Source organism: Curcuma longa, chromosome 4 (assembly GCF_044706935.1).
Source record: "Curcuma longa cultivar G26 ecotype Majalengka, Jawa Barat chromosome 4, ITB_CL_G26_1.1, whole genome shotgun sequence".
Lineage (NCBI taxonomy): Eukaryota > Viridiplantae > Streptophyta > Magnoliopsida > Zingiberales > Zingiberaceae > Curcuma > Curcuma longa.
Genome location: NC_133864.1, coordinates 18,673,889 through 18,696,748, shown reverse-complemented (window position 1 = coordinate 18,696,748; position 22,860 = coordinate 18,673,889). Strand labels below are relative to the sequence as shown.

Genomic DNA, 22,860 nt, shown 5'->3' with positions numbered 1-22,860 from the left:
AAATAAATAAGCCACCTTTTCCCACCAACTGTAGTTGTTGTGCAAGAGAGGTAGATTTTAGGACAAAAATATTGAAAGAAGACAAGCACCAACTTGTTGATTCAGTGAGACATACAGTAGGATCTTAACTCAAATTTGTTATCATTGATGAAGGACACCAAAAAGGGCAAAAATCCAAATATAAATAGTACCTAATAAAAGCTTGCATGGATACATATCTTTATCTAATTTGAGCTTCCAATAAAGGTGAATATTATTAGAGCAAGTTGATTCAATTTAGGTTGAGAATAGAAGAGACATGGATGGAAGATCTTTGGATGAGTAGGCAAATAGCATGCATATGGTGAAACTAAAGGTAATGTTGAGGATTCAAGATATTTGATAAAATCTTATGTCTATTTCTTCTTCTTCTTTTTTTTAATCTTAACTGAGAGATAAAAGATATTATAGATAACCTAATTATTAGTAGATCTCTAATAACTTCTATTATGTCTATAACTTTGTTATGGATAAAAATTTATGTTAATATACCCTCATGTCACACATACATTGGCTAAATTTTCACCTTAGCGTCTAGGGATTTCATAGTAAGATTAATTGTGATCTAATATGTTCTTTCTCATGAGTTTCATACATTATAATCAATTATAAAGAGATGAAAAAAATATCTTCTACCTAATAAATTAATACAATTATGAGTACAACTAATCCTAAAAGTAGATGGTCTTTCCTTCTAATTGACCTATCAAATAAATTTAGAATGTTTATACACAATTAAAAATCAACTTCTAAAATATTCATTTATAATAAGATTCAAACTTCAATCTCCATATTCTATCCTAATAATACATTTCAACATTTCTTTTTTTTTTTTTCATCTTCACAATTTAGTCTTTGTAGTTGTCTCTAATAACTCAATCTTTTCTTAAATCTCTTGAGCAACTCATAAACTAGGGTTTATGATCTTTATCTTCTGTAAAAGGTGGATAACATCACCCCAGCGGTCTCACACGATTAGTTTCACGATCATTTGTATTTGTAAGGAAGTAAATCGAAAAGTTACAGTTACTACAATAGAGAAGGATATTGTGTCAAACTCTTACACTCTTCTGTAATTCTACTATAGACCAACTCAGTTACGTCCCGAAATAGATTTATGATCTCCTATCAAATATTATGATGCAACACTCAATGTTAAATCATAAGAATAATAACTCAGTATAAAAGGAGGAGCAGGAGCAGCACAGAAAGGGTAGGCCACAAAAGCCAGAAGGAGCGAGCGAACAAGATTCAGCAGCTGCAGTAGAGAAGCAGGGGCGGAAAGCGAGGTAGAAACAAGGAAGAACATAAACGAAGAAGAAGATCTTGAGCCTTGTCCTCCTCCTTCAAAATGGATAGAGAAAGAGAAGCTTCCTCTTCTTCCGCTGCTGTTGCTGTTGGGCTCCGGCCATGGGTCACTGTTCTCCTCTTCTCCCTTCTCATTCTCCTCTTCCTTCCCTCCTCCTTCCGCGGCTTCCGCCTATTCGCTATCAGGAACGGTTGGGACACTCTTAACGTCCTCCTCGTCCTTTTCGCCATTCTCTGCGGCGTCCTCAGCCGCCGCCGCGGCACCGATGACGGAGACAGGCTCCCCCGCCCGGCTGAGCATGGGGACTGGCACCGAGCGCACTCTGGATACCCCCGCGCCGTGGAGGCCTCTCCGGCGGCTGGAGGTCTTCGGATGCATAATGGCGGCGGTTCCTGCCCTGTTCTGAGGCCGTCCCTGGACGCCGGTGCCGAGGAGTGGCGTTTCTACGGTGATGTCCAGCATTATCGGCAGGATTCGGAGTCCGGGGCGTGGAAAAGGGGAAAGTTTGGGGATTCAGAGGCGAAAACGATAGCCGTGGACACATATGTTGAGCGAAGATCTAGATCTCCGCCGAGTCCGCCGCCACCGACGCAGTGGCTGCTGGGGAGTAGGGCGTTGAACGAACTTCCTGAGAGGCACGGGCAGAAAGATGAGATCTTTGAGCCGGAAAGGCCCCACCCGCCCTCCCCGCTCCCGCCTGAGCGCCAATCGCGGATGACCAGGCGGAAGAGAGTTGGGAAGGTTGCGGAGGAAAAGGAGGTGGAGCAAAATGAGATCTTTGGGCAGGAGAACTACCATCAGTGGTTGTCGTCGCCGTCGCCGCCTCCAAGGCACCGCCAGCCGAGGAGGAGCTTGAAGAAGTTTCGGAAGAGCAATGTGGGACAAAATGCAATATCCGAGGCGACGATGACCGGCATTCCCCTACCAGCGCCAACGAAATCGCGGCATCGGAGGAGGAGAAGCGTCCGTGATGTTCCGCAGTGGGAGGCCGAACAAAATCCTAACTTTCTTGTTGAGAAGCCTCATACGCCGCTGCTGGATCCGCCACCGAGACTTCCGTCTCCGCCACAGCTGCAGGAGTACGGGGAAGAGGAGGCGGAGATGATGGTAGAGAAGACGAGCCATAAGAAGCGAAGAGGCAGCGGTGCGAAGGACATCGCGGCAGCCATAGCTTTGTCCCATCCAAAGAGGAAAGGGAGCAAGACGAAGATATCTTCAAACGACACAACATTTCCATCCGAGGAACCTGCCTCCTCCGCTCCGCCGCTGCCGCCCCCTCTTCCTTCCTCTGTCTCTCACCACCTGTTCTACCAAAAGAAAGGAGGAAGCAACACCCGGCGGATACACTCGGAGTCAGCAGCACCTCCACCGCCGCCCCCGATGCCTCCGCCGCCAGAACGACAATCCACGCAGCAAGCTATGCAACCTCCACCTCCGGGATCAGCTCCTCCGTCACATAACTGGCATCACAAGGGAAAGGAAAAAGCTTATCTTTACGAGTCACCTCTGCCGCCGCTTCCACCGGCTCCGCCATCACGGTCAGAAAAATCCAATCTTTCGAAGCGCACTGACTGCGCTTCCTCTCCCATGTCGCCATTACCCCCGCCTACGCCTCCCCGGACACCTTCTCATTTCCATCAAATGGTCACCGACGAGGAGGTGGTGCTGGTTAACCACAATCTGAACAGAAGAGTCGTCGAGGGACAAGCGACGAAAGCGAAGGAAAGAGAAGCCGTGGCAGTGTCCTGCCCGAACCCGAACCCGAACCCGAACCCGAACGTGGACAGCAAGGCCGACCTCTTCATCGCCCAATGTCATTTGAACTGGAAGCTCGAGAAGCAGAACTCCATACGCGAGAAGGAGCGCCGCAAACAACGAAGGCAACAGGAAGCGGAGATGGGACGCGCTTAATCTTCAATCCAGGCACCGCCGCCGGCGACGTGATCTCCGGCAAGGTGCACAAAAACTGATTCTTGACAGCTGAACCATTGGATCAGTTGAGGACATTGGTTGATTAAAATTCGCAGCCCGCTACAATCCCAGCACGAGAAATTTCAGAACCGGTGAAAATTTCCAGATAAGCTTTTGGGGGCTCAAGCCAAGTAGCCTTCTGGTCAAGAAAGCTTTTCGATAATGGAAAGAACGGGCTTTGGAATGAATTTATGAAAAAAATATATGCATTTTTTAGACCTCTGATCGGTTCTACCTAACAATTAGACTTGTTCGATCAGATCAGACTTCCCTCTGGTTCTTGATTATGACGCATTCGGTGCATCACCTGCAGATAATCCTTCCTTTTACAAGAGGTAATAAATCGAGGTTAGCACCTTGAAGAATAATGTCTCTTCGCCAAACCAATGAGATTTTACAAGCTCTTTGTAAGCATGATTCTAGTTGAGATTTCATTCACAAACAAACAAATTCTGACCTCTGCCTGAGAGATGAAAGTGAAAGACTAGGGAATTATCAAGAGATCTCGAAGGAGATGTCGAAATCTTCAACCTAGAACCAGACTCTTAGATTCTTTTGGGCACCTGATATTGATCAACGCATAAAATTTAAATATTGAATGCGTTAAGGATACAAAAGCTCTTTAAAAACATATACATCCAAGGCTGACCTTTTTATGCCTCTAGTCGATATTGGACAACTCCAATCTAAATGTTGGACTCCAATATTTATATCACAAGTCAATTAAAACCCTCGCTTAACTGACCGGCAACCATTCAATTGATCATCAATCCTCGGCCAATCGACTAGTACTTAGACAACTCATAGTGAGCCTCTACAATATCAAAGACTTTAGTCTATTAACAACATAACTTGAAAACACTCCCAAGGCCACAAAGCTACAACAGCCAAATCTTAGGTAGCTCACCCACTACCTAAGCAATCATTCATTTTACAAATCACTAATTGTTCTCCCACCACAGTGAAACTAGCTATGGCATGTGTTTAAAGGTCTTATTCAACTTGTAAAATGCTTTGCTGCTATTCCGAGCTCCAAACAAAGTCTTCCAACTTGAGGCCGTTCTATCTGTTGCTCCAAGTTCTCCAAGGATGATCGGGCACAGACCCTTGCTGGCTTCGATGATGCCGAATTCTTGTTCTCGGATACCTTCCCCTTGAAGCATTCACAACAGACAGTTAGCTTGATATTTTTTTAATGTCACCCCAAAACTTCCTTCTTCTGGTAGCAATATACCTATTGCAGCTATTCATTTTGTTCAAAGGTCCTGCAAACTTGCACAGCACAGATGCACCTCTAACTCACAAAGAACTAACAGTTTGCTTGACCTTGTTAAGGCAACAAATATAAAGAACTAACAGTTTGACTCATATCCTGCATAGAACGAGTTTAAAGCGAACAAATAAGTAGATGAAAGGGTTCCCATCTCAGTTTCTAATCGCCCAACAAGAACAATTATTACATGCCAAATTCTAAGTGGAAAGCCAAATGCACTCTTTGAGTAGCCAAAACAATTTCAAGCAAAAACTGAGCAAGTCAAGATGATGCAACCATCATGAGTTCCTCAACTTCAATCAGCGTACTAAATTTGAAATCACAGGCCGAGAGTCCCATGTCAAGGCTTGAGCAACAAGGACAATCCAACCTTGGAGCTCTTATCGATGGCCTTGGTGTCCACCTCCCCCGAAATGGTCAGGAATGACTTTGGCTTCCATTCATGCTGAATGAGAGCACTGGCCTTCCCGTAACTGTCGAATCGTGTCTTCACTAAGGTCAAGGGGTCCAATGCATGCTGAGTCCCGAAGGAGAGGATGTTCTCATTAGCTGAAAAGCTGCGAGTGAACTCTGCACCAACTGCTGTGTTTGACAATGGGCTGACCAAGTGGTAATATGACGCGCTCAAGCTATCACCTTTGTTGTTCCTGCATCCAAATCAAGTGTCTCAAATCACGCTCAGATCAACACTTTAGGGCATCTAAATATCTGAGATTACTCTGAGAAACTGCTCACAAAGTCAACGAAGCAATAAGATCAGCATTGACGAAGCTTAACCCAGCATTGTACTTGGTGAAATTACTAGATGCTGTATCATAGGCTACATCAGCACCAACCGCAAGAGTTTTAGTACCAACTACACCTGAGAGATTGACAACAGGATTGGCATTCAACCCAATGCTGGCATTAACCCCTGTATAATCATGCAGATATTGAAGTTCAACCTGCAACACCAGTATAATGAAAACGTAGTTGGAATTACAAAATGACATGTTCGAAAACCAACTCAACCCTCATGCAACCATGAGAAAGAGCAGACACTTCCTTACCTTTCCAGACCTTTGATCTGGAACAACAAAGCTAAAAATTGTCTTTAAACCAGGTACAGTGAATTCATCGATTGTAACTGTTGTTGTAACCTAACATAAATTGCAAAATAAGCATTAACATCGAAGGAAAAAAAAGAAACTTCACATTGAAAGGATATAAAGATTGTATAACCAAGATAAATGCCAGAAAAACAACTTGATAAAAAATAAAAGACAATAACAGGTACATGGCCCATCATACACATTATCAAAAGGCAATCAACTGGAGAAAAACAGTAACTGATAAATTAAAGGGAAAATATGTCAACAAGAAGTGTTTACATTTGAGTCCGACTTTGCCTTCACGTCGAATGTGACATTTTTGTTCTTTATCTGCGACTGAATCTCCCCAAAAATCAAATCACTTTTCTTAGTTCCAGAAGCAGTGATCGCCTGCAGCAGCAAAAGAAAAGAACATTGTTATAATTACTAAACTGCAAAATAGCACAGTTAACATACAGTCAAAGCACAGGAATGCTCATGTAAAAGTATAAATAAGAATCAAATAGCAATGGCCTAATTGTTTGGGCTATTATCAAGTAAGATAGGTTGTAGCCAAGATATTTGGTGATAGTGTCATTGCCAAACTTAAAGTCATTGCCATGTTAATATTGGTACAGATTTTTACTTGTGTAAACACGACTTATCATTACTAGATGATGTCGAATATAATTTGCTTAGTGTGTTACAGTTGATCATCCAAGCAACACATTGTAGTCGTTGGAGCTGAAAAACTTCTATTTCCATTGGCTTAAAATATATTTCCTACCTTTTCGGACATGGAAATTCTAACCAACAATGTTATTAATGTTATTAATGTTATTATGCTTCCTTTAATTCTAATGCACATATGTATCTCCTTCACCATTCAAGAGCAAAAAAGGGCCTAACACAACAATGACAAACCCATAATGCTAGTATCAAATGATGTGATCCATATAAACAAATAGCATGGGTTCAATGAGATAAAATAAAATAAATATAAATAAAAAAAAGAAAATGTTGCAGGCTAAAAATACATAAGATATTCAGTGCAAAATGGAACTTCCCTCTGCACATATTTCATTTTTAAAACTTTAATTTGCAAAAAAACATCAACACAGAACAACCAGCAGATTGTCCTAAAAATACATGACAACAACATATCTTGATTACATCCACTAAAGTATCTACAAAAAAAAAATCCGGAGCTTCTTGAAAAGTTACTAAAAGACCACAAGGGATCTAATCCACCTATGAATCAAATATCCGCTACAAAAGAACAACCAAGCCCAAAAAGGAATAAAAAAGACAGCCCAGAAACTAACAAATTAATAGGCTTAATCACTCACAACGCCGGTCGAGGTGTATGTCGTGACTGTAAACTTGTGATCTGTCTGGTAATCCTTGTACAGAAGATCTGTGTCAACAAATAAGGGAAAAAATATATTAAAAAAATCAAAAAAGGTACTAAAAAAATCCACCAGCGAGAGAGAGATAGGCACCCCTAGTCCTCTTGCCAATGTCGGAGTAGAGACCTGGAGCCATCGCTTCGCTCGATCGGGATACCAGAGGCGGCGCTGCGTGGAACCAAAGACGACCGAAGGAAGCAGCTCTTTCGATGCCTATAAAGAAACCCCACACGCTGTTAGGTCTCATTTATTCCCGTTATATTCGAATGTATGGGGTAGATGGAGCGACAGGCTTGATTCTGGTCGAGTGTCAATTATGAACCGTTCGATCGTCTAAGGTTTCTACCGTTACGTTATATGTGCGTTCGCATAACGTAACGGAGAAGGGAGTGGCTATTTTGGTTTGCGGAGGACAGGGTGAGGAGCAAGGCACGTGGGCATCTAAAATGTTTTAAACATGTTTAATTAATTTTATAACATATAACAGAAAAAATATTTTACCTTTTATTTTAAATATTTTTCCCCTTCCCTTTAATATTATTAATTTGATTTCATTAATGTTCAAGAATGAATAATCTATAAATGCAAATATATTGTCCCTGGGGCAATGGTACAACGGTAGGACATCCGGGTTGTGACTTAAGGACCCGCGGTTCGATCCCCAGCTACGACGTATTTGCATGAATTTTCCTCCAAATGGGGAACGCAATCAAAGGATGCTGGACATCTCGGATTGGCCGCCGTATGCACTTCTCGATTTACCCTGATAGTCGGTGGGAAACTTCCGTGGGACCGGACCGGCCACCCCCAGGGATTGAGTCCATGAGACTGACTGGGAACTTATCTAAATTTGTGTAGTTTGTTTTTGTCATGACCAACTACAACTTCTTGATTTACCCTTTCATAGATGATAATGAAATCGATCGTATGGAATTGTGGGAATGACGAATTCTATCTTCTTGATTGCTTTTAGAGCTTCTCTAATGCAAAACCTCAAAAGTGAATTTTTTTTTATGTTTTCCTCAGTCATCCCACTAGTACCTTTTGTAATTCATATTATCTCATGCATGCTTTTGCATCTCAATTCTCTCTCTTTGTAATTCTTCCATTTTTATCATCTATTACACATCATTAGTATCTCTAGCTTTAGATTTGTCATTCTTCTTCATCGTCTTTTACCCCATTGGATGATCACGGACTTCATAATCGTCCATGTTGATAAGAGCATCTGGATTGGATGAGGATGGTGCCCCTTTCATTCGAAGATCTTGGACTGTTTGTTAGTATGATAACCAACTTTCTGTAAAGCATATTTCTCACCATCTCTAGCAACTCATCAAATATGTTTATAGTTGAACTTGTTATCATGATTTTCCTACCATATTTTATGTGCTCTCATGAGCACATCCTCGTCACTCCACTCACTTTCATGATATGTATAAAAGTTATTGTATATGACTTCAAATTCATTTACCAGCAGATAGAGCCTATAGAAATGTAATTTTAATTTCGCCCGAGGTTGCTCCACGCATCCATCAACTCGATACTTAGATTGGATCGGTGCTAATATTTATCCATGTCTTTACAAGGTGTATCTCTTAGTCCATTGACTACTTTGCTCGTTTGGTGTCATGCACACTCAAACTCGCTTCATTGCCCAATTTTGGAATCTCATATGGTGTTATTAGTTCTTTCACTACAAGAATATCGAGCGCTAGCAACAAAATATTTCATCGCTAATCGGTTGTTATTTGTAAATAGTGATCGATTAGCGACCGATTTATCTCATCTCTAAAAAATCGATCAATGATATCATTTAATGACAAATTTAAATTTCCATTGCTATTTAATTCTCCTCACTAATAGTAACAACAGAGTTAAATAGCAGTCGCTAATATTAGCAACGGATAATTAAATTTGTTGCTAATGTTAGTGACGGATATGAAATATATCGTCGCTAATTAGCAATAAAAATTTAAATTTGTCGCTAAGATCGTACGCGAATGCATTGTTTCGTCTCTAATCTATCGACAAATGTTTAATTTCGTTGCTAATTAGTAGCAATGGAAATAACGGAAATGAAAAGTCCGTTGCTAATTAACGATAAAATATTTAATATTTTGTTACTAATTAGCGACAAACTATTTAATATTCCATCACTAATTAGCAACGGACATCGCTAATTTCCATAAAAAATTTTACAGAACCTTTCAGTTTTCACATTTTCCTTGTTTATATTTATATAATCGATCATAAACTATCATAAATGATGGTTTTCATAATACAATTACAATCCAATATACAACAATACGAATCACAAATCAATCTAACAAATTAACTACCAAGATACAATAAATTAACCAACACTACAAAAAAATAGCTAAATTTAGGATGAATATCAGCGACGAAAAATACTCATCACAAAATTACATCAAATTTTATGACGAAAGTTATTTTCGTCGTAAATTTATGATAAATTTTGCGAGGAAAATAACTTTGTTAGCAGAATTAGCAATAAATTAGATTCATCGCTAATTTCATTGTGAAAAATATTTTCATCGCCAATTAACGATGAAAATATGTTTCGTCGCTAATTTATGATGAATAAAATATTTATCACAAATTTAGCGATAAAAAATAAATTTGTTGGTAATTTGGAGATGAAAAATAAATTCGTGGGTAATTTGGCAACGAAAATATTTTTCGTCGCCAAATTTAGGGCATAACCCTAAATCCCCCGATCTTATTTTCTTTCTCTCCCATTTTGCAACCTCTCCTCTCCGGATCCCTGCACCCCATCGTTGCGCCATCGCCATCGTCGCCTCTCCACTCCCAGTGTCGGATCTCTCGAACGAGTGAAGGTCATCGTTGCTTTAGGTATTCTCCCTCTCCTCTCCCTGCCACATCTCTCCCGTCGATGAGCTGCCCCTCCCCGCATGATGTCGATGGCCCACCGTGGGTTAGGTGTCGAGGGCCGGCCCCGGCTAGCTAGGGGCCACGAGCTGCAGCCCGGTTGCCATTGGCCAGGGGTCATGGCCCGCAGCCCGTTAGCCGTTGGCCAGGGGTCGTGGGCCGCAACTCGACGACTGCTGGTAGGTCCCGCACGCCCAATCGGGACCCGACAATCGTTGGTAAGGGGTCGCGGGTCATAGCTCGACAACCGTGAGCCATAGCCCAATGATCGGTGGCCAGGTCTCGACGACCGCTAGTCAGGGGTCGCTCGCTCGATGGGGACTTGGCGATCACTAGCTAGGGGTTGCATGCTCAACTGGAGCCTGGCGGTTGCTGGCCATGGGCTACAGGCCACAGCCTATCAGCCGCTGGCTAGTGGCCACCTGCCGCAGCCCGACAGCCACTAGCTAGTGGCCACCTACTGCAGGTCGATGGGTGGCAGCCATTGGCTAAGGGTGACCCCTGCAGTCGGTGTTGGCACCTACCGTAGCTAGGTCGATGGGTGGCGGTCGCTGGTTGTGGTCGACGCTGGTCATTGATTGTGGTTGGTGTTGCTACTGGCTGATAGTCGCAGGCGATGGTCGTTGCGGTCAATGGTCGTGGCGGTCGGTGGTCGCTGGGTGTAGTCGGTGGTCACTAGTCGTAAGCTCGGTTGGTCGACTGATTGCAAGCTTGTCTGTTTACGTGTTCATCCCTCGCCATGAGTTTTGTTAGCTTTGAACTAATTAAACTCTGAGTAGCTTTAAGACTTATATTTTTTTAGGATATTAATTTAGTTTATTAAAAGTATTTCTTTGTGCACATTATATTTATAATTGTTGGTTTTGTAATGTTGTTTGTGCATATCTATAATTTACGTGGACTTAAAGTAATTAGAAAGATACTTATCTTTGTTTACTGACTTTAGTATATTTACAATTATAGTTATTTTTGAATAGTGAAAGTATTTAGTATTTAGTAATAACAGTGGTTATTTGAATATTAATTTTTGTTATTATATTTTAGTAGGAATTAATTATGTTTATGTAATTGATGAGGAGGTTATACTAGTTTTAATTTAGTATAAATTAATTATATTTTAAAATTTTAAAATTTATGGATTTAGAAAAAATATAGAAAGAAAGATGTATAAAAAGAACTTACCTGAGCGTAGGAGTTTAACTGATGAATTTATTGTTGTGTTATAATAATTTTTGGATTTTACTTTAAGTAATGTTAAGTTTATGGATGAAGATAAGATAAGATGTTCATGTAGAAAGTGTTAAATTAGTATGATAAAGTTCGAGAACATTAATAGTGGCTTTTTGACGGGATAATTTAGGGTTATATTGTATTATTTTGATTATTTTTTATATCATAAATTGTGTTTCTAGTCTATTTCTTTAACTTGGATTAATTTCATGTCTTCATTCTATTTCTTATTAATTTGAGGTAATTTACGTGTATTAATTTATAGTATTTAATTTTATAGAAAATTAGGATGAAGATAATAATTTTTGGATAAGTGTAATCAAGCCCAATTAAAAGAATTGAAATCAGCCTAAGAAAATCAATTTAGAAAATCCACGAACATGCCTAATTTGGAGAAAATCAAGTCGGGTTTGGGTCTAATTCAATTTGAGTCCGAATCTGGTTCAATTCTAGCTCAATCTGGCTCAACCCGATTTAATTTCTGATTTAAACCAACCAGTTCAACACTGGCTTAAAAGGCCAGTTTGGTTCAGTGAATAAAGGGGGGCTCACCCAGATTAGGTTTCATCTGTGCAAAATTGCATGTCCTTGTAGCCTATCATTTCTTCTTCATCGTGATTTCCACCGTTGAGTTCCCCTGCATCGCCTCCTTCTCCGATCATCTTCTTCTTCTCGATTAGCAACAAAGCGACGATTGACGTCCACAAAGGTCGATGAGTGCCAATGCAACTGTAGGAGACCTTGTCGTGAGCGATTTGCTCCGGTGAATGACTTCTTCACCCTCGTCGATCATGGATTTGTCGTCGTGGGTGGATCATCTCCGACGATTGGCGACCGACGACATTCCGCATAGCAGGGACGCGCTGTCATGAGCGGTTTGCTCTGGCGGAGCTCCCTATCCATCGCATCCACCGGAGTTTAGCAAGGGACGCCCTACTTAGCTCTGACTGTTAGATTTGAAGGGTGTCCTAAGGTAATCGCCTTATGGTTATCCTATTTATTGGATAAATAACAATTCACTATTTGAGTGCACATTCGATATGTGTTTGATTGAATCTTAAATTCAAATACTGAATATCCGCAATACAATTCATAGCATGAGAGAATTTATTATTGGATCACAACTCGTGAGCATATCTACATGTGTAATTATGAATGTATTAAAATTATACCTAGTCGAGGAACATGATGAGCACGGACGTCATCGATTCTGTTGAGACTAGCACGTTTAGACTCCTTGGTTAACCAAGTAGTCGATCTCACTACTGGAGACATTGGATGTTGAAAGTTAAATGTGGATGCTGGTTAAAGGTAACCATTTCATTAGAGTGACCTGCCTTGAGATTTCATATGGTTCTATACATATGTCAATGAAAATCTCAGTGCAGCTTAAGTGCGAGTTTCCTTTGACTCGCGATATTCAAGTCATCTTGGTCATGGAGGCTTATACTTTAACATTTTAAGCAAGCATCTCCGAGGAGGTGTGAACCCGAGATAATTGGGTATAAGTTAAAATGCCCGAAGGTGTTTGAATAGCCCTTAGAGGATTCACCGCTCCTTGAAAAAGGAGGCGTATACCTTACGACCGCTTGTTAGGATTGTTACTAAAAATCTTTGGCCAAAGCATTACATGTCAAGAGTACGGTACTCTTGGACACATGTACAAGTAACTTGAATCCACAGGACAAGCAAGCAGCTTGAGCTAGGTGTGACGTAGTCAGCCTAGTGGAGACTGACACATATACCATATCCTGAACCAAGTAGGTATAAGACGGTGAAGGAACAAAGCACATTTAATTGGAGCTGTTGAAGGGTTTAGAAGATGTTTTAGAATCAATCATTGATTTTTTGATCAATTAGGGATCATGATGTACTACTAGGTATCACTCATGATCGTTTCGTAATTAATGGTTAATTATAGACGACTCACATAACCGAAAACCTATTGGGTCACACACACAACAAGTTCTCAGAAGGACTTAAAATAAATTTGAGAATTGAATTCTCAAAATGAGAGAAATAAAGTATGATTGGATTAGACAATGGATAAAATGATGAAATTCGTCTTACGAAGATGAAATGAATGAAATTGATTTCGTTTAAATCAGAGGTTGTTTGGTTAGTGAACCAAATGATTCAGTTTTGAATTAAATTGAATTAACTTAGTTTGGTTCATGGTGGAAGAAGTTTTGGTAGAATGGATGTGATGAAAAGCTTCGTCTTGAGAAGACGAAATGAACAAAACTGATTTGGATCAAATCAGAGGTCGTTTGATTAGTGAACCAAGCGATTTAGCTTTGAACCAAAATTGAACTCGGTTCGGTTCGCTACAGTTCCGGTCCAATTTAAATAGTTTTCGAGTCATTGGGTTTTCAGGTTTATTCTTCTTCACCTCACGATTTAAGGGCAGATTGCGATTATCTCCTATTGATGGTCTCCCCTGTTGAGCGCGGCGCCAAAGCTTTTCTTCCCGTGGGAGCACTATTGTCGCCGACCGCGATTCTTCCTCCCCGCCGGCCATGATCGAGCCTCCCGTTTGCCTGCGATCGAGCCCTCCAATCCGACCGCGATCCAGCCTCCCGCAGGCACGATAAAAATAGAGGAATCACGATTTCTCCCCGACAGTTCTTCCCCTTCTCAATCGCGTGGCGTTGGAGAAGGAAACCGTAAAAGTTCACTGTCGCGATCTCTTGCTCCTTCTCTTTGTTTATTGCAGCAAAGGTCATCGGCCTGTGAGAGAGGGAGAGGAACCCTAAACGCTCGATCGCCCCTTCCCTGATCACGCGAGTGTTTTTATCTGAATCGCGGTTTTAATCTGTTGTTGGCGATGTTGGTTTTGGGTTTCATGGTTTTTCATCTTTCTCCTGAACCCTTTCCTTGGCATGGGCAGGGCCGCCCATTCCCTATTTTTCAATCACGTGGGAGAGAAGGAGAAGACACTGAAAAGGTTTTATCGTCGGTACAGTCGTCAGAAATTGTTTGGACAGGTTATCCGATCGTTGTCTATCAATTCCGATCGTCTGACGACTATCCGTCATCTTCTCAAAAACTTATGAAGTTTCAAGAGAATTTTCCATCAACGTTAGAAAGATTTCAACCAATTTATCCTAAATAGTTGGTTAATGTTTGATCACCGAAACTACATCAGAAATATGATTTTTGGTGATAGTTAGAAAGTCCCGGAACGATCATGATAAACGTTATTGTGCAGTTTCCAGAATAAGGCTTCTCTTGATTCGATCGTCATCGATTATCGACTAGCACCGAAGACGATGACGCAACTCGTGGTTTCCGAAGCTGTCTGGACGAGAGCTTGACGTGGATCACCAGTAGAGGCGTGACTCCAATGAGGACCGCTCGATTGATGCCAACACCACTCAACGTCATCATCCACGAGGTATGCGCTTAGAATAATCTTTATTCTGAAAATTTTAATTTCCTATCATGCATTATACATGTTATTTCCTGCTATGCATGTGTGTGTTGTGATAATAATTAGTTTAATTATTTGTTTATTTCTGCTGCGCACGTTTACTAAATGTGTAAACACGCGCATTGCACCGGGACGATCTTAACAGTGGTATCAGAGCTTGATAATGCAAGGCCCACGCGGTATCAGAGCCTGATAATGCAAGGCCCACGCATAAAATGATTTTACATGTAGTAGTTAGTCGTGAATCTAATTTAAAAAATTTTAAGATTTAATTTAGAATTTTTAATTATAGAAATTTCATAATTGGTTAGGAGATTTCGTATTAGGAAATTTATTTCCTAATTAATTAGATTTTCTTAATTAAGAATTTTATTTCCTAAAAAAAAGGAATATATTTAGATTTAATTTAGAATTTCTAATTATAAAATTTCTTAATTTGTTAGGAAATTTAGATTAGGAAATTTATTTCCTAATTAATTAGATTCTGTTAATTAAAGATTATTTTCTTAAAAATAAAATATGTGATTAGATATAGAAATTTATTTCCTAATCTAATTAAAGAATCTTGATTTGTAAAATCAGATTCTTAATTATATTTTATTAAATAAGATTTACGATAACTATGATTAAAAATAGTCATAATTAGTTACTTTAATTATGTCATGTCATGTCATTTGTCATGATTAATTGAATTAATTATGTCATGTCATGTCATTTGCCATGATTAGTTGCATTAATTATGTCATGTCATTTATTATCATGTCATGTAGATAATTTATTATTTGTATGAAAAGAGGATGAGACTTGAAAATCTCTTACAAAATTATTAAAAGTAACACCTTTCGCTAATATGATTAGAACCGGAGTTTAATTTCTTGTTTGGGTTGTTGGACTCTCTCCAAATCCGGTTTAAAATTAAACTTGTTAGAACCATCGAGATATGATCTCACGATTAGTGGGTTGGCTTTAACTTGAAGCGTTGATTTGTTGGACTTTCTCCAAAGTCAATGCGGATAGAGATGAAGTCGAGTGTTATACATATGATGTATATGTGTTAATGTGTTAACAACTCGATGTTTATGCGAACATTCAATTAGTTGATAGCATAATGTAATAGTTATATATACGTGATATATAATCGGTATATGATACCTACCATTGTAGCTAAGAATTGCTTGTTGGACTCTTTTCAAGGTTGTTCTTATTTATATATGGATATCAACTCATTTTGAGAATACCTACAATCTTTCAGATTCAAAGTAAGAGCTTTTAAATTTGTAAGAAAAATGGGATTAATTAATGTATGTAAATACATTGCAAATCACTTCTCTTATTTACTTGATTGTATATCTAGATTTAATTGATTATGCATGTTATCTTTTGTTGTACATAATTTAGGAAACCAACAATTTGACTGACCCTAAACTTTAGGTCGTATAGAAATTTGAGAATTGTTCTCAAAATCTTAAATGGTAAGTTTTATCTTGAGTCTGTAAAAGGAAAATAAGCATGTGATGTCTCTTCTGCTTGTGGTAATTTCAAAATTGAATATCATATTATTTCCTCGTCCACTCGGGTATTGGATACTGAGTGAGGCTCTTATATATGTGATAATATAGAGCCTAAGGAATAGTAAAAGACTTGTTTGAAAATTATTACTGATCCAGCAGGGATAATTAGTGATTACGTGGACTTTGGGTACGATGAGAGATACAGAAAAAAATAAGCAAAAATAAGCATTCATCAATTTAGGAAGCCCTGATCTCTCTCTCTGACCTCAGTATAGGTCCTTAAGCATTGTGTCGAGCTCTCTCAGGTCTCAGAATGTGACCTTAAGCATTGTGCCGAGCTCTCTTGGGTCTCGATATGCGACCTTAAGCATTGTGCCGAACTCTCTTTGATCTCAGTATGCTTCTTCAAGCATGCACCGAGCTCTCTCTGGCTACAACCGATCTCTTTAAGCGAACACCGAGCTCTTGCCACAATCTTTACATATCTCCCACTTCATGCGTCGACATCAGAATTTGGTCCCAACATCGCGTGCTAACCTCATAATTCGATCCCCACTTTATATACCGACCTCATGACCTGGTCTCGACACGATCTTTACAGATCAATTTCCTACATGCGATATTTATTGAAGACAGGGTCATTCCACCTAATTCGAAGAGGATATAACTGTTTTTTCCGTAAAAATAAGAACACTCTCTCAAATATTTAGCAACAGACAGAATCTTCCAAAACTGAACGAGTATATGAGAATATTTCTAACGGATGCTAATATTTTGAAGATCAACTACTATAAAAAAGGAACTCATGCCCATGGGTAGAGGTACACACACACATATGCCCTACTTTCTTCAAGCCTTTGATTCCTTCCTCTTTTGCGCCGAACCCTAACTTAAGTGTTGAAGTGGCTTACCGGGACCCAACCTCGGCGCCGTTCTAACTCTCTTTGTTGAGTGCTTTTCAGGACCTCTTATGTCTTCAAGCAATTCTCTCCAAGGAATGTGCACGTTGGCCGAACCTTGAACCAGCATTTGTACCATCCATGGTGTATCGGCTAGAACAAATTGACGCCGTTTGTGGAAAAACTGAGCCGAGACAACATGATGGTAAACACTAGAGGAATAGGCGGCAAGCACGATTTTGTCGAAAATAGTTACGACGACAAGACGATGGTTACCCCTGAAAAGATTAATGAATTAGTTTCACAGACTATGATAAAGGTATTACAACAACACTCGTTGTTACCTCCTTCAAGAATTCCAACACCTCTGTCGGAAGACCTTTCTCCTCATCGAAGATGACCCACGTTAAGGGAGGAGAGCGTGCCCCTTCGTAGGGAGGATGTCTTTCTGGAAGAAAACTCGCATGAATCTAGAGCCGACCTATGTCGGCCTGACTACAAAAATAAGACAGTCATAGAAGACGTGTTACGTCCTGAGAGATAGCTGTCCAAAAAATTTCGACAACATCTCCCCTGTAACAAGCCAACTATTCCTGATACATAATAACATAATAGGCCCACACGGCCAATACAGATATAATACCTATCCAACCACACATCCATACATACACATAATGATGAAATACTACGATAATGCGACAAGCCACGATAAAACATACTCCACCAACCCATGACAACGAAAAACTACATGACCAAGATTTAATAAAGACCTTGTCCATCACATACAGGAAAAATAACAACTAGTCTACAGTAGATAAGGAAACAAGGCACATAGATAAGCACATAATTCCAAACCCGACAATACGAAAAGAACCACAACTAAACAGTCTATAAAACCATGTGAAGAAGAGACAACAACTAAACCCTGCTGTGAGATGATGGAGCAGTCTGGCCTCTCTCCAAGCTTCAACCAACATTCTATTTGCTACCTGGGGAGAAATAAGGGAAACCCCAAGGTCTGGGTGGTGAGTATACAATACTCAGTGGATACAGAAATGAAAGTACACAACATATAGGATTGAACAACAAGATATCAGCATAATGAATAGAATCAAGGCAACAACTATATATATCACACAAGTACAATAAGTATCAATGCAATACATAAACCACAACAAATGCATGTGCATTTGATATGCATAGTCGCTGTCTACACTCGTCATCCCCAGACACTCACCCAGTGCAGTGTACTGGGGTGCACGACAAGAAACTGCACACGCTCCAACAACAAAACCACTACTAATCAAGTGGGGAGCGGGCAGGATCAGGAGGGCTATCTAGCCAGTCCTGGTTGCACCCAACTTAGCGCAACAATAAACCTACTTCTATCATGTATATGTCATGATACTTCATACAACAGTTATGCATATATCATCTAATTAGGCATATTTAACAGTTCATACAACGATATCAAAGAAACAACTAGATCAGAGTATCAACCGTAAGTATCAACGATGAGTGTCATATATCAAGCATTCAAAGAACTAAGATTCAAGTATCAAATAATGACCTATAGGAAAAGACTGTACTGACCAGGTACAGGGATACCCACCTGATATGATGACCGTCAATAAAAAGAACCCCCAATATAAGCTCCAGGTATAATAGGATCAAGATCCTCTGATTGAAGCCCTGAGAACCTGCACACCGGCAAGGGAAGCGGCGGCTAGGTCTTCTTCAAGCTTCTCCACGCGAGCCGACACCAATAGAGAAATCGCACGCCTAGGGTTTGCTCTCTGGTGGAAATGCTTCCTCTCGACTCTTTATCCCCTCTCCCGTAGCCCGTCTCCTGTGTTTCCAGCCAACGAAACTGCCTGCGTGAAGGAGATGCAGGCGTTACCGTGCGAGAAAGAGGTTTCGGCCTGGTAGCTGAACTGGAGTTTGGGGCTGAACCAGCTGAACCGAACCAAAATTAACCCACTCTCATTGGGCTTAGGGTTTAGGGCTGGTTAACTAGGCTTTAGGGTTGGCCCATATCTTACAAGACGAGGTAAACATGTCACGTATGCCGTTTTCTAAGAAAATCCTAGAGCAGGAACTATCTCGGCACTTTTGACAACCCCAACTAGAAGAATATACCAGATCCACATATCTGAAAGATCATATGTGCCGTTTTGAGAATGCTGCTCTGCTACACCTATTACTTGATGAGTGATTTTCTTGATTCACTCACTATTTGTGATTACTGAAGCAAACCATAAAGTTTATACATCACTGAAATCTCTTGGAAGCTTGTCTAATACACATACATACAATCCTTATTAGCTCTTGCAGTCTCATTGGTTCATGAAAGATCAACCACAGCAACTATAGAACGATTTCATTTTTATTTCGAACAAGCTTTGTGTTATAATGTTATTTTGCAGATATAGATATGTCCTGATCAGGCAGCAGCACCCGGTGGCCGGACTGTTTTGCGAGTTGTTGGAGGGTGGTAAGTATTGGTGTTATTAGTACTTTTTAATTCATAAATAATTTTATGATATATGTCTAACATTTATATGTTTTATAATGCAGTTTTACCCAAGATGGTCACAAAGTTGCAGCCTATATATCTAGTAAGTTTCACGAGAGAGTATGTCGTTCAGGTCATACTTGGAGGCATGTCGACCAGGACATGCGAAGCTTTTACTACGATGAGTTTTTGGTAAGTCATTTTAATTAACAATGAAGTTGTTTTTGTTTCTACTAATTGAATTTTTTTTTCTTGCAGAAAAAGTATACTTGTGAGCCAGGGCACGAGCAGGAATTTAAAGAAACCTGGAATGCTGCTTGTGCCAAATTGTACAAAGATCTGCTTTATAAATGCAGAAAAAAGGGCACCAGACCATCTTTCATCCCAACTGAGATTTGGGATGCATGGCAAGCCATCTGGGCTGCAGAAAGATGGCAGACAAATTCAGCGACAGCTCGATCCAACAGAAACACCGAGCTGGCTGGCCCTAGCACCGGATCCACAAAGCATACAGCTGGATCCCGTTCCATTGTGGAGCATACCTTGGACTTGGTAAGTTTACAATTAATATATTTGTATTAGAATTATTTAATTAGTAATGATTTGATTTTGATTTAATTGTATTTTTTAATTTTCAGGAGCACGAGTTACAACGCCCTCCTACTTGTTGGGAGATTTTTACGAAGACATACAAGTCCAAGGATGACACATTTATCGATCCTCGCTCGTAGGCATTAGACGTAAGATAATAACTTTTAAATTTATTTAACATTTCAGTATTGTAATTATTTTTTCTAATCCTAAATTTTATATTAATTTATTTTTAAACAGGCTGAAATGTCTGCTAGAGTTGCACAGGCGTCTGCGCCTGCTGTTGAGGGAGGTGAGAGACAGGATCTCTCAACCGACCAGTTGAATGAGATATACTATGATGTGGTCTATGGGAGGAAGAAGAGCTCCACCCTCTACGGTCTAGGGTCCCAAGCAAGAGTCGTATATGATCGTGTGATGGCCCCTAGAGCCAGGGGTCGTCCCAGCGGATCATCTGCTGCGATAGAAGCCCTACAACAAGAAAATCAAGAATTAAAGAATTGACTCTCCGCATTAGAGGCTTCAGCAGATGGAATACCAGCAGCTTGGCGCGACAGATGAAGGACTTCATGGATGCCATGGGTCCGACGCCAGCTTTTCCACATTATTGGACTCAAGATGCGGAGACTCAGGACCCTAATGCCCCTGATGAGTAGCTGCCTGCGAGGTATGTTAACATTTCTATTGCTTCTAATTTTTTTAGTTATGACTTGTAAACATGCACTTTCCAAATACCTTGCTTGTTATCATTAATTTATTACTAACCTATCTTATTGTCTTTTTTGTAGGATTGGATATTTTGGCTCGGTTAGTTTAGATATTTTTCTGATCAGTTATTGTATTTAAACATTTGATACAGTATCAGTGTATTCAGATATTTATATTAGGGTTATTGTACTCAGACTAAATTGCAGTGTATTCAGATATTTGTACTTGTGTTTTGTATTCAGATATTGTAGTAGTGTGGTTGAATGATATATTTTTGCTTGTGTGTTTGTATTCAGATTGGATTGTATCTTATTGATTCTAATGTAAACAGGAAATTTAGAAAAATAAATAAAATATTTTTTTAAAAAAAATATTAGCGACGGAATTATAAATTTCGTCGTTAATTAGCGAATTTATATATATCCATCGCTAATTTTTTTTTTTAAATTTTTAAAAACGAGCGACAAAAATTTAAATTTCACGCAAATATATGTTCCGTTGCTAAAATAGCGACGGGGAGAAAGTCCGTCGCTATATAGCGACGGAATTTTATTTCCGTCATTAATCTGATGTCACCGACCCAATAAAAAGCGACGAAAATAATCCGTCGGTAATCAGTCGTTAATATAGATTAACGACCGATTAGCGACGAAATATTCCATCACTAACCCCTATTTTTTTGTAGTGGTGGGTAAGGATCGAATCAACTACAACTTCTCGATTTACCTCCTCACATATGATCGTGAAACTGATCATATGAGGTCGTTGAGGTGGCGGATTCCACCTAAAGCCATAGGAGTCGTTCTATATTTTTATTTTTTAATTTTTGCTATTATAAATTTAAAATGTGATTCTATCTTTAAAAGATAGTCTCAATCCAGTAAGATGGTTTATAATGTTCATCCCTTCGACACTAGATAGTACCACTATACAAATTGCTAGTCAATCACAATTATAGGATGAGACACATTGTGAACAAGAGAAAACTTATCAATCTATCACATTAAAAATTCATATTAGGATAATGAGAAAATGTCTTGTGAGCTCGTGGAAAGGACAAGTATGACGATAAAAGTTAACTTGATAAATTTTTATGTAGATGTAGAGGATAAAGATATGGTCTATGCGGATACAAGGAGAATCACTCAAATGCCATGGATTTCACTAAAAAGAGTTTAATGCACACACAACTTGCGCATAATCTCGAAGTTTAATGCACGCACAACTTGCGCATAATCTCAAAATTTAATGCACATGCAACTTGCAATAATTATGTCTGATTGATGAACATTGAGTTTGATTGCTAATATATTAAGAATATCTTCTCCAATATAATTAAATCTTCTAGAACAATGACTATCAATATGATGATATATTTGATATGATTTTGAACTTTATCTTTGATGGAAAAAAAGACTACAATTTTTTATAGCTGCAATGTACTAGAGCAGAAGAGGAAAAAAAATGTATTGCTATGTGTTGAGCAAAACTCGAAAAAATATTTATTGTGTGATATTCTTTGGGAACAATTGCCACAGATGCAATAGGTGAGATTTGAGAAGGCAGAAACAAAAGGAAGCTAGTTGGAAATGGCCCAAAATCGTGATCTAGATCCCAAAACCTTTCTTCATTAGTCTTGATTTCCCTCTAACAAAGACAGAGAGAGAGGTTAACGAGGAGAACAAGACTATGCACAATGCGAAAGCCATGAAGAAGATGCATGTGCTGATAGACGTGGACACCAGAAGGCCATGAAGGAGATGCATGCGCAGATAGATGCGGACACCCGAAGGCCATGAAGAAGGTGTGCGTGCGGATAGACGTGGACACCAAAGAACCATGAAGAAGATGCCCGTGCAGATAAACGTGGACACCGAAATGCCATGAAGTAGGTGTGCGTGTGGATAGACGTGGACACCAGAAAGCCATGAAGAAGGTGCCCATACAGATAGACGTGGACACCGAAAGGCTATGAAGAAGGTGTGTGCG

At 39.7% G+C, this 22,860-nt stretch overlaps 2 protein-coding genes across 2 annotated transcripts; one reads left to right on the top strand and one right to left on the bottom strand.

The window, feature by feature from the left end:
- The first annotated feature begins 1,290 nt into the window (after positions 1–1,290).
- Positions 1,291–3,465, top strand: LOC141828697 (uncharacterized). Its single transcript, XM_074716155.1, has one exon. It carries the CDS (start codon positions 1,391–1,393, stop codon positions 3,257–3,259), a length of 1,869 nt encoding a protein of 622 aa, XP_074572256.1. The 5' UTR covers positions 1,291–1,390; the 3' UTR covers positions 3,260–3,465.
- Positions 3,466–4,664: 1,199 nt separating this feature from the next.
- Positions 4,665–7,279, bottom strand: LOC141827799 (mitochondrial outer membrane protein porin 1-like). The gene is made up of 6 exons (XM_074715127.1): positions 7,165–7,279; positions 7,012–7,079; positions 5,963–6,073; positions 5,642–5,731; positions 5,328–5,536; positions 4,665–5,239 (listed from the first exon to the last, which is right to left on the bottom strand). Exons 1-6 carry the CDS (start codon positions 7,205–7,207, stop codon positions 4,933–4,935), a joined length of 828 nt encoding a protein of 275 aa, XP_074571228.1. The 5' UTR covers positions 7,208–7,279; the 3' UTR covers positions 4,665–4,932.
- Positions 7,280–22,860: the final 15,581 nt, after the last annotated feature.

Bases quoted from the DNA above. Each gene is read 5' to 3' on its own strand.
- LOC141828697 (XM_074716155.1), top strand. From the start codon at position 1,391: ATGGATAGAGAAAGAGAAGCTTCCTCTTCTTCCGCTGCTGTTGCTGTT.
- LOC141827799 (XM_074715127.1), bottom strand. From the start codon at position 7,207: ATGGCTCCAGGTCTCTACTCCGACATTGGCAAGAGGACTAGGG. The intron at 6,074-7,011 runs GTGAGTGATTAA...TTGCTGCTGCAG, and splicing joins CATACACCTCGACCGGCGTT to GCGATCACTGCTTCTGGAAC. The intron at 5,240-5,327 runs GTGAGCAGTTTC...ATTTGGATGCAG, and splicing joins CTTATTGCTTCGTTGACTTT to GAACAACAAAGGTGATAGCT.